The sequence below is a fragment of the Morone saxatilis genome, unplaced genomic scaffold (genome assembly GCF_004916995.1).
Source record: "Morone saxatilis isolate NCDOM2014 unplaced genomic scaffold, NCSU_SB_2.0 Contig22, whole genome shotgun sequence".
Classification (NCBI taxonomy): domain Eukaryota; kingdom Metazoa; phylum Chordata; class Actinopteri; family Moronidae; genus Morone; species Morone saxatilis.
This window is the reverse complement of record NW_023339785.1, coordinates 16232594-16250406: the sequence shown is the minus strand read 5'-3', so window position 1 is coordinate 16250406 and position 17813 is coordinate 16232594. Positions and strand designations below refer to the sequence as shown.

At 45.8% G+C, this 17813-nt stretch overlaps 2 protein-coding genes across 6 annotated transcripts; both read right to left on the bottom strand.

Moving 5' to 3' along the window:
• ctbp1 (C-terminal binding protein 1) lies at positions 1-10735 on the bottom strand (the record flags this gene model as incomplete). 5 transcript variants are annotated; one of them, XM_035668681.1, is given in 11 exon segments in its annotated part: positions 1-446; positions 544-661; positions 3152-3279; positions 3365-3495; positions 4133-4347; positions 4582-4788; positions 4899-5043; positions 5218-5372; positions 8861-9004; positions 9310-9358; positions 10686-10735. In XM_035668681.1, coding segments are annotated over 9 exon segments (1341 nt in total). In that variant the 5' UTR covers positions 8922-9004; positions 9310-9358; positions 10686-10735.
• A 376-nt stretch (positions 10736-11111) lies between these two features.
• Positions 11112-17793, bottom strand: fam53c (family with sequence similarity 53 member C). The gene is made up of 5 exons (XM_035668683.1): positions 17626-17793; positions 15530-15778; positions 15380-15440; positions 14467-15296; positions 11112-13306 (listed from the first exon to the last, which is right to left on the bottom strand). The coding sequence occupies exons 2-5, from the start codon at positions 15611-15613 to the stop codon at positions 13046-13048; spliced, it is 1236 nt and encodes a 411-aa protein (XP_035524576.1). The 5' UTR covers positions 15614-15778; positions 17626-17793; the 3' UTR covers positions 11112-13045.
• Positions 17794-17813: the final 20 nt, after the last annotated feature.

Sequence of the window (17813 nt, the reverse complement as noted above, 5' to 3'; positions counted from 1 at the left end):
GGGAGGGGAGGGGGATGACGGGTGAGTAGGTGAGATGAGGACGAAGATGGAGGGATTTGTGTTCGTGGGGTGTGGATGGGATGGGGCTAGCTGTGGATAAGTCACTCCTGGGCTGGTTATGTGATCTGTGGAACAAGACTGTGTAGATCCACATCAGGTCAAACTGGCGCTGCCAATGTACTGGAGGGTCGGGCTGTGTCTGATGCCGGGAGGTGGGGGTTGCTTTCCAGAGGTGATGGAATGTGCTGGCGACGGCACGGGGGGGCTATTGGTCGGAGGGGATGTCTCTGTCGGCTTCGGCCTTGGGTTGCCCCGGGGAGGGGGCGTGAGGGGGGTGGGAGACGGGGGCGATGCCGTGCGCCAGGGTTCCTGAAACCAGGCTTTCAACCCCTGTGCCAGCTCCAGGGAGACCCCCAGTTGCAACATTGATCAGACCTGGAGGAAATCTGAAACACAGATGTAGAAATAAATAAATAAGTATGTGAATCATGTAAAAGAAAAAGATGCCCCATACACCCAGATGTGTAAATCCAGTCGTCTCACCTGTAAGTGGCTCCATTAAGTTCTGGGTGAACAGTGGCTGCCTCCATGCTGGGCCACTGGGAGGCTGCCATCAGATACTCCTTGTTAACGCAGTTCTTCAGACTGTCAGGGATGCGTCCTACAGGAGGGAACACAGACCGTTAACTCTTTCAGGTCAGCCAACTCTGAGCCGCCCGTTTCTGCCCGGTTACAACGCAGTCCAACGCACCTACAGAGCCCCATATTTCTCTTTGATCATCTGTGTTTCCTCAGAGTGAATGAAATAAACAGTGTAAGCCTGGGTCATAGTTCATTAACAAAATGATTGGGCACCACACACACACCTCCCTTGGTGGCTCCTGGCTATAAGCCGAACTGCGGATTGCACAGTTGTAGCCAGTAGTTTATCTGACTTAGTAACATTCAGGAGTGCAGCTGAGAGCAGAGCAGTGAATGAGCCCCGCCGCGCTGCTTCACTCTGCCATAACATTGACGTTTAATTCATCTGAAAACCCGCACACATAAAACCAGGCGGGTACATGTGATAGGAGCACATGGAACAGTGTCCCTCGGTGGAAAAGCATCCTCACGAGGGAAACTTTCAGCTTCTTGTGCACAAATGCGGTCACATGAGCACAGGGCTGTGACGAGCGCGAGGTACACCCTCCCGACGCGCTCGCAACTGCTCAACACTTGACTTTTGAGACTTTGGATGCAGGCGGAATGGACATTGGTCACTTTGAATACTGAACATGACTTTTGATTGGCTGTTTGATCACTGACATAGTTGAAGAGAGAACAACCATTTACAGAGTGATGCCAAGAGTGAAAAGTGGCTGACGGTAGGCTACTAGTGGTTCAGTGGCAGATGATGAGTGGTAGGCCACTCGTGTTGCACCCATTTCTTAACAGCAGCGGCCGGTTCAAAGTGGTAGGCCACTGTCAGACTGTCAAACCAGGAGGTATGTTTTCATTAGTGTATAATCACTTGAATATAGGAATTGTTGTGATTTCGTTACCTTAGAATGAGCCGTTTTTATACACACAAGCCGCGGGACGCCTTCTATAGAGTTCGCCATGTTTCTACAGTATCCCAGAACGGACAAACCAAACACTGGCTCTAGATTGGGCCCTTAAGATTTTTTGTGGCCACTGTAGTTTCTCCTACACTCTTTACAGCCTGTCCACACTCGTCCTTTATTGTCCATGGGCAAGTACTGCTGTAAATGTATATTTTTCCTGTCTTTACTGACAATGTAATGCAACACAGCGCCATAAATAAAAGCATATGCAAGTTTCTCTGGTTCATTCAGTCGTTGGGTTATGTACAATGCTTTTGAAAGGACAGTAATTTCATATATCATTCCCAATGTACCCATAGCAAATATTAGAGCTAGCTATAGCTAATTGTTCGCTAGAATCTACACTCTAACTTGTTCTCATTCACAGCATTCAACAGCCATTTAAAACCCAGAACTGGCATCATTTTTGTCTGAGTTCTCACATTTGTGTACGCAGAGCAAAAATGCTCCCTTTTCTGCTTGCTGGATACTGTTCTGTGCTCGTAGCATGCGCCTGGTTGACACTACTCAGTCACCATACATAAAGCTTTTCCATCACAGTTAGTTGTGTAGTGACTCAATTTGTCCTCCGGCGTTTCTCTGTGTACAATAACACGAAACGTAGTGTAGATGAAAAAGTGCAACGGCCTGAACGAGGTTCAACTTGGGGGCTTTCTGACTGTTGATTGAAATCATCATAATTTAGGGGGCAGCCTTAATCAGTTTCTGCTTTTAGATCATTTGCAAGTATAAAATGATGAGGCATTTACAAAATAGCCACAGAGAATATCTGACTCTCATTTACTGGAGTGTGCGTTATTGTCATGAACTGCATTAATACTCACATGTAGAAGGCTACTCATTTCTGCTCATTCTAGGAAATGGCTTCTCCTAAGGGTTATTTCAAGGCTGGTAAAAGAGTGTTTAAAGAGTATAATGCCCTAAAATATGAACTACAGCTGAAATCATTGGTCGATTAATCGATTAGTCGATCAACAGAAAATTAATCAGCAACTATTTCAATAATAGATTGCTTTCAAGCATAAAATGCAAACATTCGCCAATTCTCAAATGTGAACATTTGATTCTTGTCTTTTTTGTGTAATATATGATATCGTGAACTGAGGTCTTTGAACCGCTGCCCAGACAGAGCAAGCAATATGATTACATCATGCTGGGCACTGGGAAATTATAATGGACATTTCTTTTTCTAGACAAAATGATTAATGAAATGGTCAAGAGGTTAATCAACAGGAAGATACAAGATTTTGATTGTTAAGTTGTACAATCAATCAAGGGATTATAAACCAATCCTTAAAGCCTCGTTATACATGCACCTTAGTCTGTAAATGCTGAGGCCACAGACACACAAGTATCTCAAATTAAAAATCGCACTCCGATCAACAGCCACATCGCCATAAACTTTGCACAGCCGTAAGCAAATCAGTGCTCCATGAATGAAAACATCCCAGTTGGATCTGTGTAGTTCCTGCCTGTACTGTATCTACACTAACCAATTTATTGAAGTGAAACAACAGTGTTGTCCTGTTTAGTGAAAAGCGTCGTACCGGTGATGGCGCGGCGAACCTCCCTGGCTGCTTCCTCGCGAGCCTCCACAGATGCCTGCTCACTGTACCAGGATGTGTGCGGGGTACAGATCAGGTTGGGGGCATCCTTCAGAGGGCCTGTTGAAAAACTGTTAAGAAGGAGAAAGGCCGTTACAGAGAAGAGTGGTGAGGTTATGCATCATGCACAGATATTCGGTGTGACTTCGCGGTTACCTGAAAGGTTCTGTCTCGTGGACGTCCAGGGCAGCTCCTCGTATCCGGCCCTCTTTCAGGGCTTGAGCCAATGCTTTCTCATCAACCAGGCCGCCTCTTGATGTGTTCACCAGGAAGGCTCCCTGACGCATCTGTATCACAGAGTTAGCAACAGTATGATTAAACTATGGGGAGCAGAGCATGCCAGAAAAGGCTAAAACTTTCAGTCTGCAACAGTACAGGCTGAGATCATTTGGCATCATTTTATTCTTCCAATCTATAATGCAGACTGTCCTATAACATTGAGACAATGTTTGTTCCAGGCCAAGTTGTCTTGACTGTCTAGACAATTATGTTCAAACATTGTTCGCCAAATGTTTGAGTCAGGATTTTACGCTGCATATAAAAACAGAACGCTGTATATGGTAATGTTAGAGTCCTATTTTTTGTAGATTATCAACCAATTGGTCTAAGATAGTTCAGGGTTCTTCATATTTGACTTGACAAGCAGGAGAACTAATTACACTGGACTCACATTAGGACAAGGCCATTGTGCTAAAACAGCTATTTACTTAAAAGAAGACACAGTGCACAAATATCATAAGAAAAAAACAAAATCAGATTTGATAAATGATCCAACACTTGATCCAGACTTGATCTAAATTTGATAAAACCGAACTCCTCACAAGCAAAATCCAACATTTAAGGACGTTGGGAAAATACCTACAAATGAGAAAGCAAACATGAGACTAAATGTGTGTTTAGCATATTCAGAGCACATCCACACACCTGTTTGATGGTGAAGTCATTAATGAGGTGGTGGTTGTGCTCGTTGAGGCTGCAGTGCAGGGATACACAGTCAGAGTGGATGAGCAGGTCCTGCAGGGTAGCCATACGCTGCAGGCCCAGTGAGCGCTCCACACCATCAGGCAGGTAGGGGTCATAGAAGATCACGCCAAAACCAAAGGCCTTAGCCCGCAGAGCCACCGCCTGGCCAACACGCCCTGGCAGAAAAAGAGAAATGGTAAGGTTATTTAACAGCCACCGAGCGAGCACATGTACCAAAACAGGTCTTACAGCATACTGTTTGTCTGACCATCAACTGCCTGGATTAAACAGATCTTTACAAACAAAACAAACTTTGTTTTGCTCAAAGTGAATAAGGCATAAGTGTTAGAGCACGTGGCTACAATACACTCTAACAAATGTAGACACCCATGGCCATACTCTTTACTCACCTAGACCGATAATGCCCAATGTCTCGCCCCGGATACGAGCAGCACCGCCAGCTACTTCCCTAATCTGCTCCACACTAGAGGCCCGGGTTCCCTCCCTGAGCGCCTGGTGCATCCATGTGACTCGCCTGTACAGGTTGAGGATCAGACATAGCGAAGTGTCGGCTGTCTCCTCCACAGAGGATGCTGGCACGTTACAGACGGCAATGCCTGGATGGCCGATAGAAAGGAAGAAAGACAACCACTCTGCGTGTTACTCTCTGCGTTAGCTCGTGGCGGATCGTGCGTGTGTGTGTGTGTTTACAATTCCACCCACTCACCTAGCTCAGCAGCTGCTTTGATGTCAACGTTGTCAAAGCCGGAGCCAATCCTGACAATTACGCGAAGGCCTTTAAACTTTTCCAAGTCGTCTCTGGACAGAGTGATGGTGTGGTAGAGTAGAGCAGCCACTGCCTCATTTAGCACCTACAGAAGTAATACATAAAGAACATTAATCCTAATTCTACACAGTTCTGCTTGAAATTAAGGGTACAGTTAGATTACTTTTATACTACATCAGAATGAAACAAGGGTTTAAGTGTTTTGCCCTTATGGACTGTGATTACAGTGTGGACATGCGTGTGGGTGTGTCGGCTTTACCTTCTCGTGAATCTCTTGTGTGGACTGGGCATCGCAGAAGGCCACTGTGGCCACATCTTTGAGGATGGGCATTTCCACAGTGCAGTCGCGCCCGTCCAGCAGGGCCACTAGGGGCCGCGGGTGCATTGGCCCATTCAGGATAGGGGGTCGGATACCTGGGTCCAACAGGAGGGAAATAATGTTGGTTGTTGCACACGAGCAATAAATAAAAGACACAAATTAGAGATCATCTGTCGTACTGCAGTGACAACTTGCTGAGTGACTGATGATGCAGTATAAAGCTACCAGCCGCATCAGAAACAGCATGATAAAGCTACAGATTAGTGACTCAACAGTCCGCGTTTCCCATGTCTGGACTTCCCAACGTAAGGCAAGTCATCATACCCTCACACAAAATCCCCTGCTCGCAGGGCTAAAGTTAACAGGGCTAGCTGCCACACTCCTTAGACAATAATAACTCAGACTTTTTATGACTTTCTTTTTCCAATGCATCCACCAACACCCCAAGAGAACTACCAACATCAAGAGTATGTGTGTTCCTACAGAGCGCTCTACTGTTACCAACGTGTAACTAAATCTGTGATGGGGCATGGAGAGCGTCCAGCATCCGTGCCTATTTGGTATTGAACTCCAGCTCGGTTTGAGAACGCATGCAACCAATATACGCCGTCCAGCTTTTATCGATCCAGCTCCACTCCGGACCCCTCCAAAGGGAAGGCTGGATTCTGGTTAATGAAGCGGAGCCATTTTTATAACGCGTTAAGTCTGGGAACTTGACCTGCCACTGTATGAGACGAGCGCACGCAGAGGGGAGGGGGAGAGGTGATGGAGTGTGGTGGCTGGGGGGAGGGGTGGAGAAAACTGCGGGGTCTCAGAGAGGAGGTGGCGGGGGTTCATGAGGGGGTCTGAGTCATGACCTAAATTCTGCTGTCTGGAAGAGTCCCTCCTTATTTTTCTGTTCTCCCCCTTTCTTCACGCACATACAGGACACACAAACACCTGGCAAACATCTGCACATTCTGCTTACGTACACCACGGCCGTTTACGATTATGTCAACAAATAAAACGACGCGGGTCAAAAACAAATTAACATACATGCCACATGTCTGCCAATGCACTGGTGTTGAATTAGGGGAAATCGACACTAGCAGTTGTATCTGTAAATGCTATTTCTCTCTTTCTGTCGTCTTCTCAGCCGTTCTTGGCTCGGACTAACCCCACACATGCACCAGTACACACTATCTTGTCCCTGCTGGGTGACAGGTGTGTATGTGTGTGTGTCCCGGGGTGGGGGAGTGTGTCTAGCTGAAACATTTACTTGGACAGAGGGCAGGAGGTAATGGTGAGACTGCAGAGGAGGGAAGGGAGCCGGTAGCCCGAGGGTGGAAAACAAATATTTGTGAACACTTCCTCTGACGTCCGATTTCCCAACGCATGCATGAAACGCACACAGGGAAAGAAGAAAGAAAAACACACGGTCGAGTGGCTTTATAGAAATGTACAACCTACTGCATTTCACTGAGCAGAGCCAGTTCACATTCGTTGCAGATGGCTCAAGAATGCTAACAGGCCTACTGCTAAACGCTGGAAGCACAAAGAGACTCTTACTATGCAGAAAAACCCAAAGAGATTCGTCACAAAGACCCCCTCTGAAAAAGTAGTTCTGGAAATATACAAGTAGGCCTACACACAGTAATTTGAGTCAAAGGACACAGGCATACCCGAGGCCTACTAAGCGCAAGCATGGCCGCACACACAATACAATTCATTCAGTGATTCATTCATTCTCCCTCCCTCTCCCTTTCTTTGCCCTCGCTCCCTCCTCCTCCTCTTCTCTCTCCCTCTGGCCGCAGTTGGAGGAGTAAGAGGTGAGGGGGGAGGGGCAGCGAACGATGATAATGCAGCAAGCAGCGGTACTCCACCCAGACGCAGCTAGACACACACACACACACACACACGGGTTATTCAGTTCCTTCTCAACGGCTGCGACAACACCAATACGCGCTGAACATAAAAGGAAAAACTGCGCACCCACAACTGCTCCACACCCAAATCTGAGACCTCCCCCCCCCACCCACAGTTCACAAATTTTAAAAACACATGCCAAAATAGAAAACACATGAGCACCGGGCCTAACCTTGCATTATGAAGTCTGTGAGCCTGTCTTCCTCTCTCTCTCTCCCTCTCTCGCCTTGCTCTCCCTCTATCGCTCTTTTTTTTCTCCCTCTCTCTCTCTCTGTCAGCCTGCTCTTGGCTGGCTGGATCCCAGCTGTCATCCACGCCCAGCCCCTCCCCCACGGCCGGCGTCCAATCGCAGGCGGCTCCATTGAGGGCCAGCCAACCAGCACTAACCTCATTAGCATAGCCGGGTGCCGAGGCCGAGGGCGGTTTGGGCTGTTGTCGTTTTTTAAAGAGACAGCTGGCCCGTTTCCCTGTAGCTGCGGCCACGACCCTTCACCTCGTCCTCTCCCTCTCACCCGTCTCCAGAGACTCTCCCAGACTGTTCCCTCCATTTTAGCACACCGTTATGTCTGATGGCCATCGTCTACTCTCCGCTCTGCAACAGCTCAAAACACTGTTTCTGCTACAAATCTGCACGGTGCCGTCCGTGACTGCAAATACTTGAAGCAACGTAAAAAGTTTACTTATTTTCTGTCGTTTTCAACATGAAACACAGCGCAAAGCTTCCATGTTTACATTCCTTGCATACCAATTAGGGCTGCACAGTTAACTTAATTATTATCTAAAATCACAATACGGCCAAGAGCACTATTTAAAATGTAGAAGCTGCAGTTTTATGATAATGTTAAAATGTGTGGTCGACAAATCGTGTTCTCCAAATGTAAGAAAACATGTTTGTTCAGCACAGACCCCCAACAAATGTCACACCATCATGATCTGACTCATTTTTTCAGTGAAAATGAAAGACGCAAAAAGATCACTGCCAGGAATCATGAATCATATTGCAGTCTGTCAATAATCGCAATACATACACATATATATATATGTGTGTGTGTATGTGTGTGTATTTTACCGTATCAGCAGCTCTAATACCAATTTAACAAAGATAGATCGAACAGCAAACACCTCCACTCTCAAACACAGAGACAATAAGAAATATATAATAGTCAGAAGTCAGTTAACCTTACTACTTCAGTTAGAAAGCACCAGTCCAGTACGTTAACCTTTCATCACCATAAAACGAAAGAAAGAGAGTTTCATCACAACCACAATACTCCTAGAGCAAGAGATTAATACGTGAAAAGCAACCATTAAATATCAGAACAATATGAACTCAAACAAGGCACAAACTTTGATAAATATCATTTTTCTACCTTTAACAGGCTAAACCTGCCCTCACTATGTTCAGCCTACATAGTTAACACACTTGCAGGCTGGTGCTAAAATGTTTTCACACGTGGACAGAAGCACATATCTATTGCCATCACGTATGAAAGATAATCGACCGTAGAACCGGGTTTAACTGAGTATATGAGTACGGTGGTCTGGCTGAGAGGCAGTAATACAACAAAGTTAAACTGTAATACTTATAGAAACGTGACAGTAACAAAATACAGCTTAAAAAACACGAGCTCCCACATATTTACTTTCACTTTGCGTATGGAAACGTATAAAAACTCACCCTCACATATGCGGTCAAGTCTCTGCCGCTTGACCTGTTTGTGTTTGTCCATCAGAGCCATAGACCAAGCAGTCTGAACCTGGGACAGGGAAGAACAGATCCAAGTGCTATGGAGCCCCTTAAACGATGTCCACTTAGTTTCACCTGCACAAAGATACAACAAAATATACATCACTTCTTTATATTTCCATACGCAACTCCCCGAACAACTTGTTCTGAAGAAGAAAAAGGGGGGTCGAAAGTGTATCTGACTGTACTTTTGTGTAAGTGACCATTAAGTCCTGTCGTATATTCATGTGTAAGAATTAAAAACACGGTGCCAAAGAACTGGAAGAATCAGGGCTGAAAATCAACCACTCCCAGTTCATCAAATTAAACCCAGAGACACATTACAGACACATTATATTATAGTGGGTTGTTTCTTCAGTGACAGACTGTCAGACACTCACCTGGAGAACAATGTCTGTTGTCCCACTCAGGTTGACAACTTAGTTTACACTGTAAACAAAAGAAAAAGTGTGTAGATTTTAAAATAATGAGTTAGTTGGAGTCACTGACTTGTTGAAAAGACAACATTTTGCAGGATTAGCAGTCAGTCAAAAACAAATGTTGTGTGGTGTGAATCCACCATGCGACAGTGTTTTCATAAAGTCAACTCATGCTTCGGGACTTGTTAATAACACACAACCACTTTTTCTTTTTACACTTCACCACATTTAACCTGTTAGAGTTGCTGGTTCACAACTTCTGGAGGGTCGACTTTACTTTAAATTGCGACCACAACGCCACTGTTTTCTCACGAAGCACACACACGAAACAGTCACACACCGACACTGCACGTCCACGTTAGCCGACAGTACGAGTGGCTGAGGTTATCGATAACTTCGTGAACATATCGGCGGATCGGCAGAGCCTCGTTAGCAACCAAGTTACCGTTAAGTAGCTAACGGCGCTAGCTCACTCGCTCCTCGGCTACCGGGAACAACTGGGCTCACTGAATGGCGTAAAACCCGAAAATGCTCCGTGCAGACACTTAAGTTGTTTAACTCTTAGTAGATGACAAACCTATCACACCCAGCGTCTTCCTCCTCAAGTAGTTCAGCTCGCATTAACTTCACAATCGCGACCCGAGCTAACGCTAACTAGCACGGCGGCTACAGCTAGGCGGCGTTGGCTAGCTGAACCCCAAACACAAACATTTGACAACTTTTTTTTAAAAAAAAGTGGCGTTTTAATACAAACTCCGCTATCCCCCCCTGCTACCCGGCGAGCACACACGCCGCAGATGGTGTTACTGATCTGCTACCAACACGAATAATGTGCCAAGAGGAAGAAATAAAAGCTCCACAGCTACATTTATGTGGCGTTTCTTTTTTTTCTTTTTTTTTGTGCTAACGTTAGCTCGCCGCTGAGTGAGTGGGGGAGACACGAGAGGAGGAGGGGGGAGACACAGCGAGAGAGCCGTCCGATTTCTTATCAGCGAGTGGCGCTACAGTGTAAAATATCTGAGCCACAAGCTGTTAAACACATGATACACTTCACAGGGAAAAGGCTGAATCGCCCACATGGCTGAACTCGAGCGGGACTACTTTTGGTAACCCAGCGACGGAATGTTGCAAAAAAAAAAAAAAATACGGTCAGGTATTTACCCCGGATAAACTCTTTGAAGAGTGCTGAGACAGTGTGCGTGCGTCGGTGGTGTTCCCTCTCTCCCGATCGCCATGAAATTAGACAAAAGAGGAAGTGGCTTGTTGGTGGGGGGGTCAGGCCGTCTGAAAAAAACAAAAAGAAAAAAGCACCAGTGGACTGAAATGAGCGCCCTCACCTTCCACGGCGGAACGGCAATCCGACAAAGACGTGCAGGACTCGTCCAGTGCAACAGGCCCTGCTTATGTAAACGTAAAACATGGTGGGCTTCAACTTTACCCGCGGTCGAGTGGTGACTTCAAACATGCGTGTTTATTTATTGTGAGATGATCTGGAGGTTGTTGCTCTGTTGCAGTATGTGTGTAAGTTTGGGTTGTTTTTGTGAAACTTTCTTGTTTTCTTTTTTTTTTTTTTCAGAATAGTAAATTTAGCTGCCAGTGAATCGATATTAATAATCAATTTATAAAACAGTATTAATCAGTATTATACTAAAATCTCCCACTAGGTGTCACAATAGTATAATAATCTATAGGAGCTCTTTTCATTTCACATTATGTAGATTTTTTTTAATGAAGACAAGAAACTTTTTGGGAAAAAAAAAAAATATCATTCTCTATTAAATTTTATTTGTACATAAATTGTGCAACAGGAATATTTTCTATCTGAAAACACATGAAAAATCATTTCTGAAAGGCCACCAAATCATCTGCGTCACTACCGCCTTTGTCACATACACTCAGAATTGGCTCGACGTGTGTACTCTCTCTAAACGGCTGTACAGTACATTACATTGTGCCCTATGGAGTCCAGCTGCAGCATCGATTCACTTATTCAATCGACCGTTATAGTGCATGTGCCACCTGTTCAAAAATATCTGAATCGGCGCAAAAATGGAGACTGCAAAAACTGTCTGGCTGTGAAAAGAAGACCAGAGCACCAAGAACTCTGTGTTTTAAGCTTAAGGCATGGTCAGTTTACAGTATCATCAGTGTTATTGTTGACAAGGTGTGTTAATGTTCAAGCAATTGTGAAAACGCCCAAAAGAAAATATATACGAACAAAAAAAAGGTGGACGAGAAGAGCTTCCCTTTGATGATGAGTGACTCCAAAGTCTAAATCAATGACAGAACAGGCGTCCGTGAGGGGATGTAAAGGTGCGATATATAAAATGTAAAGCAATTTGCATTAATCGGATCGTAACGCAACTTAACAAAATTAGACCTTCCCTGACTTTCTTGGTTGCCTGCGACAGCCTGCGGACTGATTCCAGTGTAAAAGGATTGAGGACTGTTTTTTTTTTTTCTGGGAAAATCCAAAAGATGTGACGTGTGTTCGCACTACTGAGCTGCTGACGTTCGCCGAGAAATGAAATCCACTAACGTCAACAAACGACCGGCACCCCCTACAACCAAGTCGAACACAAAGTCCAACGTCAAAGCAAACATTTCGGCAAAGCACGTGAAATAAATTGTTGTGGTTTTGTCTAATATAGAAATAATATCTTAAGGGGATAACGTCCGCTAATTCACCCAGACTTCTGAGGCCGAGCTGGCTGGTAAACTTTATAGTTAACGTTTGCAAATGACTTCATCAGCTAATGTTACAAAGCAACCGAAGCCAGTAGCGAACTGTAACCGAACCTAAAGTGAGCCGCGTGGATCTGACGTTGGTTGCTTCGTAACGTTGCCAGCTCGATAAGAACATTACAGATAGTGATGTTATTTTAAATAAGTAAACTATTGTAATTTATTTTCCACCGTTCAGCGTTCAGTCACGTCACCGGTTTGTCTGACGCTCTCGCCTACAGAGCGCGAGCGACAGGGTGCCGACTGCAGTTCACGTAACGGCCACCAGCATCATAACGAGGACTTTGAGAACTGCACATTGTACCTTTAAGGAACTGCAGAGAAATCCTGGAATGTATCCCGTTCACATACAGGAGAGCATTTACATATAGAGTCGCATTTCTATCTTGTTTGTCTTCCTCAAACATTATTTTGACCCACACATGGCATCATTACGTCCACCTTTAACAGCTCCATATGTCACATTACAGTCACTTCCTAATTCAGAGACCCAAATACTAAAGTAGAATACACCACCAGCGGATGTGGCACTGAGGATTGCTTCCCTCCATCCCATTAGACTATTAACCTTTTAGTGTGTATTCAAATCACTTATGAGGAAATATGAAGCACATTCTGCTTACTCCAGTATACAGTGTTCTTTGATGAGGATATGTAAGGTTATCAAGATGTGTACTAATGATTAGCGCAAATTAAGACTTGTATCAGTATGAAATATTATCCAAAATTCTCTGTGCATGAAAACTAGCTCATTTGCTCATGCACATTTTCCCTATAACATTGTAATTTGATATTAGCTTCTAATTGCTTGGTTCTTTATTATGAACTCTGGACATGTGCCTTAGGAGGGCAGCAGGTTCCCAAGGACTCTGCCAGAAGAGCGCACGAAGCCTACAGGTGTGCTTAACATGGTTATGAATGCAGTAATCACACTGGGAGCACCGAGGGTTGGTCAGTTCTCTTCTATAAGGTTCAAGTCCAGTTCTGTGCAGTCTCTTTCAAAAACAATCTTTTGTCCTCCATCTATTACAGTCCTTTTTCTTTCGTCTTCCTCCTCCTCCTCCTCCTCCTCTTCTTCACTTTCACTTAGTGGCCCAATGCTGGCTCGTCCCAGGAATTCAGCAGGGGAGAAGGCCGAGTGCTGCTCTGCCTGGGAAGACACTTGGACTGTGCAGCCAGCTGAACCACACACTAGGCTCTCGTGATTACCAATCTACACAGGAGAAAGAAGCGTCAGGATTAGGTTAACGTGCGACGACTGTAGCATTGAACACACGGGAAACACCTCACTAAAAATGGGATCCCAATCTTTTTCTCAGTGCTCATTAATGCAGCCAAATTCACCCTCATACATCTCAGGGTCCATGCTCAAGAGGTAATAAAATAAAGCTGGTGCAGTGAAGAGATCAATGTCAGGAAGTGTGCATGAGGGCAGTTCCTGTTTCTTGGTTAAGTATAGATTAAATGATATCTGATTTAATGGGCTTGGCTGACATGTGTCATCTGACTGATAAGGCAAATGGTCTACCGAAACACCGTAACTCTGGAAACTATAGCCTTTTATAGACTTATGTAAACTGCATAAAGGTTATTTAATCCTGTTAAATGTAAATATGTAACTTATATTTGACACACAGACCAGAACGTGTAGTAATTATAATAATAGTTTAAGTACCAGGAGTGCCAGAAACATACATACTGTAACCTTCTACCTAACTGAGTGTGCACTCGGTGGCTCATCATTATTATATATTTGTGCAAAATAAGTAAGGGGTGAACTTAAATAAAAAGGTCCAAATTAAGCATTTAAGGATTTTGCCTTTAGAAACCTTTGAACTTCTCATATCAAGGCGAAGTGGGAAGTTAGTTTTGCTTTATTAAATAGTTGCAACCAAGGAAACTGTTCCAGGAGTCTCATTAAGAATGAGTCAATCTCTGGCTGGAACTCGGGATCAGTAGAGTTTATAATAGCTGGTTTTATGTATCAAAAGGGGGCCTGCATAAAAGTTGGCTTTGAGTGGAAATAGGAAAGTTGCAGCCTAAGAGTGTAGTAGTGATTTTTGACTTTTGTTGGTCAATTGGGTAAAATTGCCAGCACCAAAGACAACTCCGAACCCAACCCTGACTGATGGGGGCGAGTCATAAGGAAACAGAAACAGATCTAGAGGCTCACTTCTTCACTTCTTCACTTCCAAACGGAAGATAAATACTAGTCTGAAATATGAAGGTTGATGGCATTGGGGGCCAAGCTTTGCTGTGCCGAGCCAAGATGTGGATTGCTGCCAGAGGCCTACGATACTTACCGATCTCAATATATGCACCAAAATGAGGAGACTGACCTAACTTGATAGCCCAGTAGACCTTCTTGCTCACCTGTGTCATCTTGCTGAAGTCAAGGCCTGGCCTGGGGCAGGGCAGAACATCTGCGTCATGGCGCCTCTTCAAGCGAGGTTTGCGCATGTCACAGGGCTGTGAATGGCATCGCGGCAGTGCCGGGTGCAGGTCGCGCCGGGAGGAGGAAGGTGTGCTGCAGGCTGAAGTGGGAGATGGAGACAGGGCCGGGTGCTCCATTGCAGAGCAGCCATATCTCAGAGCAGAAGCAGGGGAGGGCCGGGGGGGCAGAAGAACCACAGAGGCGTCCTGAATGTGCACGGGAGAGAGTGAGAAGCGGCGCTGCAGCACTGAGTGAGAAACCAGGGGGGCTGGTGAAGAGGAGCAGGAGGAAGGAGTAGCAAAAGAGGCAGAACAGGAGCCTTTGAGTTTGTCACAGGGGTCCCATGGGAAGCTCCATGGTAGCGGGGAGTCAGAGGACAGTGCTAAGCTGAAGAAGGTAGGGCTAGAAGAGGAGTGTAGGGATGAAGAGGTGAAGGAGGAACTGGGACCACAGAGCGGCAACGAGCTGGCTCCAGAGCCCGAACTAGACGCTCCTCCACTCTGACAGCCACGTTTGACTGGGGTCCAAACTTTGGACGCACTAGGATGCCAGGTAGAGCGGCACCGAGACAGGTCCTCTGGAACAGAGAGGGAACGGCAGTGGCGTTTTGGGGGTGGTGGTGGGGGTGAGCTTTGGAAAGCCTCATCTGTGAAGGAAACCTCCGGTCTCTGGACGGGTTCTCCAGAATGGGAAGATGGCCACAGGGAGTCTGGTCCACAGGAATCCTCAGGAGGATTAGCGCTGGATGATGGCTGAGCTGAGCTGGTCTCTGAAAATGCCAAAAGACAGACATGAGAAAGACGTTCCTGTACTGATGGGTTGCAAACGCTGTACTTCATTCAGCAAACTTGCCTTGTGTTGATCTGCAAGCACTCCATGAGACAGTGGGACTGGAGCCCACTGCAGGCAACGACTGAAACAGAAATGAAACTTGCATTAAAAGCAGAACTCATCAGTGAACCAAAGGGGAAAAAAAACAGACTGTTCACTCATTCAACTCACCACATTCACATTGAATGAGAAAGCCTTGTAATAAGGCTCTTCCAGACTCTGCTTACGGAGCTGCTCCGTGATAAGCGTCACCATAATTGTAGCTACAACCCAGGGAGAGACATGGAGAGGACGAGGAGATCTCCGGAGGGCCGTGGAAACATCAGTCAGACTCCTGGCGTGGTTAGTGGCGTCCCCTCCACACCTCAACCTGCCGGACTGACCAGCTCTCCCACTACGGCAACATCATCTTTATGCCACCTAGAGGAACAAAAGAGAAGGCTCGTATGAAACAGCGTCAATGATTAACTGAAACTGATCACACACACAGTACAGAGGAACCACGTCGCTGAACAGTAGCTTTTAGTTTGAGCCATCAGGCCGTGGATAGCGTGGACAGGAGCGTGAAATCTGCTAATGGGGACTTTCCTCCACACGCTGTAGCTGTTGTAGAGCAGAAAGGCCCCCGAGGCAGGAACAATACGTGTGTTTTAATAAGTGACCACATATTTCCACGGGACCCAGGCTGGGAACGACACGCCGCTTCATTCACACATGAAAAGGCAGAAGTTCATGTTCACAAAGGCAGAGAGAGAGAGAGAGCACATGGATGTGGGGAGACCCAGAACAAAGAGACACTTCACATTCCTACATGCACAGTGGACATTTCTTCTTGGGACTACAAACGTGGTGTAGTGCAATTTGAAAGAAGACGAATAGCGCGTCCTAAGTGAAAACCTCAAAGTCAGTTGGGTCCAATAAACAAATGACAAGAGTTGTGAAGTGAAAGGAAGGGGGAGGGAGAGACAAAACAGGGGGAAGAAAGGGGGAAGTGTGTGAAAAATGAATGGGGTTAGGGGCTGGAAGCATGCCACACTATCTTCACAAGGGGGACAAAAGAACAGTGACCAGGTCTCAAGGGTTTATATTACCAAGGCAAAGCCAAACCGGTGTGATGTACCCAGAGAGCGCCTGCACGTCTGTTTCAATAAAACTAATCCTCTGAAGTTTTCTTTACACGCAAAAAGCAAAGTTAAAAATCTAAAACATGTGAGATCAACCTGCAGTGGCTCATGCAAGAAGAAAGACAATATATAAACTATCCACTGCAATAAAATGTAACATGGCCCTTTAGCCTTTGCTTTAAATGTGAAACCTAAAACCTACAATACTGACACAAACCAGACAAACATAAAACCGCATCCACCTCAAATCAACCTGAATTAAAACGCTTGGTGATGTAGTCCTACTCTTTGAGGACATTTGCCTCAGCACTTGCTTCAGGCAGTCAGATGTGGCCTCCAGGGCCTTCCTCCTTGTGGCAGATGGTGCTACATTGCTAACCTGGCTCCACATGCCAGAAGACAAGCTGCTACTTCACCGTGTGGACCGGAGACAAGCAGCCTCTGTTAAACCTCGGCACCCCACAAGCAGCCAGGAGCAGGGCTGTCAGCCAGCAGCTGATTTAAAACTTTATCACTTTTCAATCTCGTTGTAACAAACTTTAACGTCAGCGTTGGTTCACGTTAATGAAACGATGTTCTCACCACGACTGCCAGGTCACATCAAACGCTAATAACTGAGACTACTAGTGGGGTGAATTAGGTCCACCGTGAGGACACTTCTCGTGGTTAGTAACGTGAAAACCAGACAGTAAGTTTAAGTGTGGCGCAGCTTGCACAACGTGTGTTAGCCTGTTAAAAACCTACAACGTTACGTTAGCTGCAACTGTGTGTCATTGACAACGTAGCCACGACTCCTCACCGGTGAAATCGGATCACGACTTCAGCTGGTAAACAAAGTATACAGTAAGCCAGCTCACCGACACGATGCAGCCCGTGGAGCACCGGTCATTAGCCGGTTCCTTTAGCTCCATTAGCTGACACGATAACAAGTGTCCTGACCAACGTTACTAGCGTTAGCTGGCTCACAGTCGGTTTGTGACAGCTTGTCATCGTACCCGGTTGTAGCCGTGGTCCGTTAAAACCAGAATACATAAAAGGGACGTTAATACATGTAACGCCCGCGCTGATAATGTAGATCTCAGGTAGTTGTAGCGTTAGCCTGGCTACGTCTGCTAACATGCTACAGCTGCCCTGATGCATTACCTGCGTTCGGCGGTTCCTTAGCAACCGAAGCTGCACACAGTGCACCGGGTAGAGGGCAGTTCAGCGGGGTATTTATAGCCTTTGGGCGATACCAATACAGAGGTGCTGTGAATACAGAGCCTCAAAGAACCTATTTGAGCAAAACCCAACAACACTTGTATAGCTCGCACTTCTCTATTATGAGCCGT

Coding starts and splice junctions, on each gene's coding strand:
- fam53c (XM_035668683.1), bottom strand. CDS start 15,613: ATGGTGACGCTTATCACGGAGCAGCTCCGTAAGCAGAGTCTGGAAGAG. Junction 15,441..15,529: donor TCTCATTCAATGTGAATGTG/GTGAGTTGAATG, acceptor TTTCTGTTTCAG/TCGTTGCCTGCAGTGGGCTC. Junction 13,307..14,466: donor ACTTCAGCAAGATGACACAG/GTGAGCAAGAAG, acceptor TCTCCTGTGTAG/ATTGGTAATCACGAGAGCCT.